Source organism: Ranitomeya variabilis, chromosome 1 (assembly GCF_051348905.1).
Source record: "Ranitomeya variabilis isolate aRanVar5 chromosome 1, aRanVar5.hap1, whole genome shotgun sequence".
Lineage (NCBI taxonomy): Eukaryota > Metazoa > Chordata > Amphibia > Anura > Dendrobatidae > Ranitomeya > Ranitomeya variabilis.
Window position 1 is genome coordinate 943,504,347 of NC_135232.1, and position 9,471 is coordinate 943,513,817.

General features: G+C 45.8%; 1 protein-coding gene across 2 annotated transcripts in view; it reads left to right on the forward strand.

Moving 5' to 3' along the window:
• LOC143791163 (microsomal glutathione S-transferase 2-like) overlaps positions 1–5,181 on the forward strand; it is a 60,013-nt gene extending 54,832 nt beyond the window's left edge. For both annotated transcript variants that reach the window (XM_077279210.1, XM_077279211.1), the window contains one exon: positions 4,382–5,181. In XM_077279210.1, coding sequence (XP_077135325.1) covers positions 4,382–4,514 — 133 coding nt within the window. In that variant the 3' untranslated portion in view covers positions 4,515–5,181. The remainder of the gene's footprint in view (positions 1–4,381) is intronic.
• The last annotated feature ends 4,290 nt before the right edge of the window (positions 5,182–9,471 follow it).

Below are 9,471 nucleotides of genomic sequence, written 5' to 3' on the forward strand. Positions count from 1 at the left end.
ACAACAATAAGAAAAACCAACTCCACTATTAAACCATTAGACCAAGTTCGGGCGGATATAGGAAATGAATCTCCTCGACTCCCACCAACCGATCTTTTTTACCACCTCCTCGCCCAGGCCCCTCCTGGCAGCTTCCGTCGCTGCGCCGATCCTAAATGAGTGCCCACTGTAATCCCCCGGTGAAATTCCCCATGCGATCAAACATTTCTTAAAAACCACTATGAACTGAAATCGAGATAAAAAGGAACCGTCCTCATGGACCAAAAGGGGGTTGGACAATCCTCCGCCCATCCCCATGAAAGCATTGACACACAGGACCGGGCATAACGGGGAACCGGCCACCTTAAATAACACCACTTTACAGCCTTTACCTTGACTGTCTGTCTTAGAAAATCGAAGCCGAATAACTACCCTATCATTATACACGTCCACGTCTTCCCTCAACAAACCCCCTTTGGTTCTTTTAGAGGGGCTGACCAACTCCCCTAAACGAAAGGCTCCAAAGAACGCTAATGCGAAGGCCGCCTTAAAAAGAATTATTTCCCATTGCGATGAACAGACTGAAGCTAACTGATTGCCCAAAATTAACAATACCTCGTATGATACCGGGCGTCTTTTATCGCTCACCGCCCAACCTTTTCTCCATCCCTTTAACGTCTGAACTACCAAAAAAGACTTTGTGACGTCCCTAAGGCTCCAAGCCTTGAAACCAAATGCAATGCCCGCCAACAACTTGTTCAGTCTAGACACGGACCAACTCGACTCTTTAAAATGCCCGATCCACAATAATCTGCTCTCATCCTGTAGTCCCGCCCCTAAAGAAACACCCCACTCTTCCCAAATACCCCATGCCTGCTGATACTGACTCCAAGACCTAGCCGATAAAGAATTCTGAAACAGATAATCTACTGCCCACCAGGAAGCTTCCATAACTCCGCTGGGCACTCCCGGCCTGTTGACTCCACCTGAGGTACCAATTCTCGAAAACGATCTCCCTGTAAGTGAGAAAGAGCAACAGAGACAGGGTTAGAAGCCATTGACCTGACCTCCGCCACAATCCACAAATTCAAAGATAAGCCCAAAAACACCAAACGCTGCAAAATTTTTACTACCGCCGGTGAATCAGCCGACAGTGAATTTATGGCCACGGCAACCGCATCGGACCCACATGGAAAACGAATCTTCCTGTCTCGCACACTGTTGCCCCATAACGACAATGCAACAACGATAGGGAACAAATGAGGAAGAACCCGATTTTGTAGCCAACCTTGCTCCCGCCAGAAACCAGGCCATTCAGCCAACAACCAACTGTCTTGAAAAAACAAACCAAAACCACGATCATCCACCATGGCAATGATGAAACCCAAATCATCTGAATTCACAATCGGTTTTATCCAGATAGACTTTCCGTTGTAATTATCCAAAAAATTTGCCCATACTGCCAAATCTTCACGCAATTCCTTCTTTAGTATGATAAAATGAACTGGAGATTGAACGCCCCTGGTCGCCAAAGACAACCTGCGGCAGAATGCCCTTCCCATTGGCATAATACGGCAAGCGAAGTTCAATTTGCCAAGCAAAGATTGTACCTCCCTCAGCTTCAATTTTTTAGCACTACATGCCCTAGACACCTCTTCGCTCAGAGCGCTGACCTTATCCCCAGGTAGCCTGCACACCATTTCTAAGGTATCGATTTCTATACTCTATTTACTGAGGACCCTTTCGGAAAGGACAGATGATGAATCAATCTGAATTTATTGGGTTCCTTTTTTGGTACCACGCCCAACGGGGAAACCCTCAGATTGCGTATAGGCGCCACTGGAAAAGGGCCGGCCATCCTACCCAATTTAACTTCGCTTTCCAGCTTTTTAGCAACCACGTCAGGAAATTGCAAAGCTGATTTCAAATTTTTTGTGGAAAAATTTATGTTCCGCATCCACGAATGAAATACGGAAACCATCCCGAAAACCTCCTTCTAACAAAACTGCAGCTAGTGAATCAGGGTACCTATTTAGAAATGGCACCATCACGTCCAGACAAATTGGTGTCATTCCTTTTATCAGAACCGTCTCCGCTTCTCTGTCTGCCACCCTTAAAACATTTGGATGACCCGTGCGGTCCCCCGCAAGTTGCACATTCATGCTTGAATTTGCATTTTCCCCCAAATTTACATGACCCTTCATTGAATGCAAAGCACAGTCCTCTCTGCATTGCCGCTGAGTGTCCCGACTGCCCTGAACCCCCAGCGCTTCCAAGAAACGACTGTCTGCCTGACCCGAAGCGTGACGGGACCATAACCTTCATCCACAAAGCTATATCTTTGTGATCCCACCAAATATTGGGCCTAATGGCCTTCCGTTGCCGGAATTGCTCATCGTATCTGAGCCAACCTTGGCCCCCGTAAGTCCGATAAGCTTCCCCCATCGCATCCATGTAACAAAAAAGCCCCGAGCAGTTCTCGGGGGACCTCTCACCAATCACACTCGCCAAAATGGCGAATGCCTGTAACCAATTAGAAAACGTCCTAGGAATCAGCCTAAAATGCCTCTTTTCTTCCTCCTCTTTTTTTAAATCATCTTTGCGCAGCCTGTCCAATTGAAAATGCTCTAGTGGTAATAAGGAGAATATTTCCACGTATTCCCCTTTCCAAATTTTATCCCTAGTTTCACTTTTTAAGTGTGCCCCCAATGGTCCCTCGAAACAAACGTATACCTCCCCACGGGCCGCGTCATCCAAACGCACTGAGGTATCTTTTTCCGCTTCCCCTGGCTGACTGGCAACAGACACGCTAACTGAAGGTACGGCGGCACTCGTCGCCGCAGCATCATTCCCCACGTTATCTGACGACATACTCCTAGAACTCATATCAGTGAACCCCTCAAACCTGAAACTTCCCCCGGATTCCCAAGCCATGCCGCAGAAGGAGAAGACCCCAGGTTTGAACCCCCCGATCCCCATAGCGCCGCAAGATCTCTAAGCCCATGCATGATAAGCCCTAACCCCCCCCGACTCCCCCATAAATACATCCCTATTAACACTGACAGAGGGAGCTAACACAAGGGTACATGAAAGAAAAGGATTGTTCTCACCTAGCTGCCCGAGCGCTGCGGACCCGGCAGCCAAGGATCCTGAAGCTAGACGTACGTGCTCCTCTCCTGAGCTCTCCATCCGTTGGTCCCTGGGTAAGTCAGACGGCCGACTGCCATCCTGTGACACCCCATCCGAAGGTGCAGGATCCCTTGCTGCTGATGCCGCCGCTGTGAAGATGCCTGAGCCAGCGTAACGCTGCCAGAGCTGGGAAGTGCTCCTATCTGCAGCTGTGACATGGCCAGACCCACTGGATGGACTCAGCCCCGGACTGCGCTGGCTAGAGGAAGTCAGCCCTCCAGCTCCCTGCCCTGTCCCAGGCAGAGCACTGCTGACAGGGCCGGCAGAACGCCGCCCGTTAGATGCCACACGCTGAGAGGCCTGGGAATAAGGCCCCCGTCTCTTGGATGCGCCCGCTCCTCCGCGCCGAGCAGGCTCACCTGACCTGGCGCAGCCCGCCGCTCCTGGTCCCGACACCTGGTGAGTCACATGCGTCGAGGAGGTGGCCGACACTTCCCCCTGCTGCAGGCCCCGCAGTGCTGCCGGATTCCTCCCGGCTCTGCCGCGGGCCGCAGCTGCACCGCCGCTCGTGTCTCCTGCCGGAGGGTCCCTAGAGGGGCTCCTGATACGGCGCCGGGCCCGTGGTGTGACGTCGGGGCTCAAGCGCGCCGGAGGCCTGGACCTCCGGGGCCGGCGTCCCTCTGCAGGTACCTGGGCTGGTCCCGTCACCGCTCCATCTAGAAGGCTGCTGATGGACTGCTGCAGCCATTCGGTGCCCTGTGGGCTGGCCTGTTCACGCAGTCTCTGAAATAAGGCCTCCACGTCCATCACTGTGGATTGATTTCAGCCACCGCCGGACCAGCAGGTGAGCGTGGCAGTTGCTGAGGTGAAATTGTCGGTTTCTTATCCAAATCACCCCCTCAGTAAGCTCACCCTGCTTGCTCCTCTCTGACTCATCCAAACCCCGACCCCCCTCTGTCCAAATTCAAAAGTACACAGCCCAAGCAAACTATTTAACCCCGACTTGCCCTAAGGCTCTGCCATTCCCCGTGACCCCATCATGCTGGCCTCCCTTGAGGGCCAGGGGCCCAGTGCGGCCTTTCCTGGATCACTGTAATGACAGGTGTTTGTATTCTCAGGTAAAAAAAACGCATTATTTCTTATTGTGAAGGCCGCTATTATCTCTGTGGATATTGCACATCCTATCATATAGAAGATGACATGACTAACAAGTAATATCTATACTGCAGTTTCTACGAGATCCTAGTAATTGTGTTTTGTGTCCTTTCCTCAGGATCCCTGGATTTTATCTCAGCCTCATCTCCTTGTTCCTGTTGCATGCATTCGCTGCGCTTGGGATTACAAACTCCTTTCTCAAAAAATATCTGGATGTGAACATTTTTAAAAAAGTCCATCATATGTTCTGATCGAAAGCAATTTCATTACAAAATACATCAAGAATCATGTTTATTTTGCTTTAAATGCCCTCATCTGTTTAATGTTTGTTATTTTGATTAAAAAAATAAGAAAACAAAAGATACTATTGCATCACATGTTATTCGTATCTCCATATCTAGTCTCTGAAGGCCCCACACATTAGACTAAAATTGTCCGAATCCACCGATATTGGAGTAATCTCTGAACAGTCTGTGTATGGGGTCCCTGACTCTCTCCCTACTCCCCTTCCCAGACAAATGATCCTGGGGCAGATATTCTGAATTTTAAGGTAATAATTAGGAGATAAACTACAGCCAGAGCTCCATGACAGTGGCTCTCTCTGCTTTCCCCTTTGAAAACACAGGAACATTTGCCCGAGCTGAGCGTTCCTTTGTGCGAGGTAGTTAGGAAGGAAATTCAATTCAGTTAAATACTATTCTTAGGCTACGTTCCCACGATGAGCTTTCGGTGAATTTTTGACGCTGCAGAATTTCTGCAGCAATTCAGAACCTATAATTTTAAATTAGGTTACTTGTGTTTTTTCATTGCGTTTTTGTGTGCATTTTTTTAACATACGTTCTGTTGCATTTTTAAAACTGCATTTTTTGTCTCTGCTTGGTGTGTAATGCTTTAAATAAAGCTGCTTTGTATTTCATACGTCTTGGTATTTGGCCTTGACAGAACTTTATTGGTGTTGTTAGGTGCGAATTACATGCAGTTTTGATGCTTTTCAACTACGGAAATGTAGTAAAGATGTGCGTTTTTACATGTGGAATTTCTGCACCTAATGCAAGTCTAAGGGGAAAAGCCACACAGAAAGCTCAGCGTATTCACAAGAAAAATTGACATGTTGCATATTTGAAACACACATAGCAGGTGTTATATTGTGTTAAAAATAAGCACAAAGGGCAGGAGATTTCTACAAATCCCATCCACTTTGCTGGAACGGTAACACAGCAAAAATACAAAGAGTCAAAAACTCACCAAAATTGGGGTGAATTGAGAGTGAAAAATTAGGTGTTAGTAAAAAGCTGCACAAAAGCAATCAGAGCGAGACATAAACAGCCAAGGGAAAAAAAAGATCATAATGTGTCCAGGGGCTGCAGATCCACATGAAGAAAGCAGGAAACTGTTTATAGTTTGGGATCTGTATCCATGGCAAATGTTGTGGAAATGGAGGATAAAGCTTAACAAATTTCAGCATGCCCCCGGGAGATAAACCACTGCTAGAGGTGCCTGGCCAAGCTGAACATGTATTTGTATTAAGGGTTAAGAAGAATAGCTCTGAACTGAATGATAGTTTGGCAAACAATTATATGATTATTTATTATTATAACGCCATTTAGTCCATTGCACTTTACATTATATATATATATATATATATATATATATATATATATATATATATAGTATATAACCTAACCCACCTTAAAAGGGTTAAGCCATCTAAAATATATTATAAATGTTGTATAGATGCAAGCTGCCCCTCTGGGAAAATCTGATTACTTTGGTAAAGTTAGCAGTTTAAATGTGTCATCGGCACTAATTTTGCCTAAGAACTAACAAGCAGGTAGTTGTAGTTGCTGGTAGTCATTGACGGCTCCTGCAGGTGATTCGCAGCTTCCACCGATGTCACGTCAACAGAACAGTGTCTTATATTTTGCATGCTGATATACAGACAGTATGAATAGCTAAAAAAGAAATGATGAAGCACCCTACACATGGTCCCTATGAGTAGTTTCTTTTGTGGAAAATACCATCTCCAGTAATTCATTGTCGCGTAGGACTTTTTCTTTCTGTTCAATTAAATGTCTAATTATATTTAAAGGGTACGGTTTCTCCTTGTGGAGAGTGACATACCATCTAGCTTGTCAAGGTAAGGAGGCTTATTCGCCGTGCAATGCTCCTCTGAGAAATGTAATATGCAAATCGCCTCGTCAGAGAAAAAGAGGACTTGAACTCTATAGCGCCACCTGTTGGAAGTAGCGATCCTACAAGTCACAATCAACCCTTTAACGAGTTTTGCAATATGACTTAGGATAAAATGCCAAATCAGTATCTCAATTCGCAGACACAGTGTTTTGGGCTGTTGGCCCTGGTCAGTGCGAAGCATGAGAACTGATTTGGCTAGGTGAGAGGCTCTGGACTGAGGTCTAAGGCCGGCGTCACACTCAGCATAGGGAAATACGGTCCCTACAATATTCCATACCTTCCGTCGATCATTCTTGTCCCACGCTGTAAATCCATCTGAAGGGGTTAAATCATTTTACACCGAGGAGCTCTGCTAATGCAGCTGTGTTCCTGTCTGTAAACTTTTCAGAAAAGTTCCCACGGTCGATTTCATATGAGTTTATCCAGCAGAGGGCGCATCACCGCGACTTGAGGTAACTATAGGACATCCCCCTGCATTCCATTCATTCACCAAATTTTACAGACAGGAGCACAGCTGCATTAGCAGAGCTCCTGGGTGTAAAATGATTTAACCCCTTCAGATGGATTTACAGCGTGGGACAAGAATGATCGACGGAAGGTATGGAATATTGTTGTTTGTTTTGTTTAACTTTATTTCAGGTGACAAGGGTCTTCAGGTGGATTGAGAGTATAATAAAATTTTAAAACACCCTGTGTCTTTATTTCATTAAAATACTTTTTAATATTGTGTGTGTGTTTTATTAACCATTTCATACTATTGGATTAATAATGGATAGGTGTCATAATTGACGCCTCTCCATTATTAACCTGGCTTAATGTCACCTTACAATAGCAAGGTGACATTAACCCTTCATTACCCCATATCTGTTATGGTTCTCAATGGCAAGAGAACATAGCCCAGCATACATATGAACTAGCTCTTGGAAGGATGGAAACTTAAACTGACCATGAACTAAACCTGCCGCACAACTAACAGTAGCCGGGTAGCGTGCCTACGTTTTATCCCTAGACGCTCAGCGCCAGCCGGAGGACTAACTAATCCTGGCAGAGGAAAATACAGTCCTGGCTCACCTCTAGAGAAATTTCCCCGAAAGGCAGACAGAGGCCCCCACATATATTGGCGGTGATTTTAGATGAAAATGACAAACGTAGTATGAAAATAGGTTTAGCAAAATCGAGGTCCGTTTACTAGATAGCAGGAAGACAGAAAGGGCACTTTCATGGTCAGCTGAAAACCCTATCAAAATACCATCCTGAAATTACTTTAAGACTCTAGTATTAACTCATAACATCAGAGTGGCAATTTCAGATCACAAGAGCTTTCCAGACACAGAAACGAAACTGCAGCTGTGAACTGGAACAAAATGCAAAAAACAAACAAGGACAAAAGTCCGACTTAGCTGGGAGTTGTCTAGAAGCAGGAACATGCACAGAAAGGCTTCTGATTACAATGTTGACCGGCATGGAAGTGACAGAGGAGCAAGGTTAAATAGCGACTCCCACATCCTGATGGGAACAGGTGAACAGAGGGGATGATGCACACAAGTTCAATTCCACCAGTGGCCACCGGGGGAGCCCAAAATCCAATTTCACAACACATATCCCACCGCTACACAGGAGTGGGAAGAGAGAGGCTAAGTGCCAGAATAGGCGCATCTTCCAGATGTGCCTTTTCTGGGGTGGCTGGGGGCAGATGTTTTTAGCCGGGGGGGGGCCTATAACCATGGTACCTCCCTAGGCTTTTAATATCTGCCCTCAGTCACTGGCTTTCCCACTCTGGCGGAGAAAATTGCGCGGGAGCCCACGCCAATTTTTTCCGGGATTTAACCCTTTAGTTTAATAGCTAGAGCTTCAAAATTTTACACACAGACACTTGTTACATTACTAAAGAGGAATATGTAATAAAAAAAGGGATGAGATGGTTTACTGTATGTAAACCATGTCTCATACCCTGTCGGGTTTGTGAAGGAGAGAGCAAAAGCCGGCAATTGAATTACCGGCCTTTATACTATCTTGCGCTGAATTAAATATAAATATATATACATGTGTGTCTCACTGATAGAATAGGTGTATATATATATATATATATATATATATATATCTAATATATAAAGCTGAATGTGTGTGTGTGTGTATGTATGTATGTATGTATGTATGTCCGGGATTGGCATCTGAACCGTAGCAGCTACAGCCACAAAATTTTGCACAGTCACACGTCTGGACCCCGAGAGCGTCATAGGCTATGTTGTGAGGTGAAATTTTAACCCCGCGCTTTCCAATTCACCAAACAATTTTGCCCCTATCTACATAATGGGGAAAAAGTGAAAGGAAAAGTGTTGGAGGCGTCGCAGCTACAGGCACAAAATTTTGCACAGTCACACGTCTGGACCCTGAGAGCGTCAAAGCTATATTGTGAGGTGAAATTTTAACCCCGCGCTTTCCAAGTCACCAAACAATTTTGCCCCTATCTACATAATGGGGAAAAAATGAAAGGAAAAGTGTTGGAGGCAAATTAACAGCTGCCAGATGTGAACAAGGGGGACTTAAAGAATGACAGCGATGGCACCAAAGAGTATATACTGTACAGTTGCTAAGGTGGGGCCCCAACATGGGATAATCACACCACCACGGGGATATGAACACACACACAAAATGCGCCACACACTACCACGTGCTCGAACACATATACCACCCTCAGTGCACATTTCACCACACATACACCAACCTCGCCACATAAAAGTAGAAACACAAAAGTCGCCGCTCAAAACTCGCCACGCGCAAAACTCTCCACATGCAAAACTCGCCACACGTGCAAAACTCGCCACACGCAAAACTTGCACACGCAGAAAAATTGCCACACGCAGAAAAATTGCCACATGCACAAAAGTTGCAACACATGCAAAAGTTGCCTCACACAAAACTTGCACATACTCAAAAGGCACCACACATAAAACTCGCCACGCGCAAAACTCGCCATGCGCAAAACTTGCTGCACACAACTTGCTACACTAACCT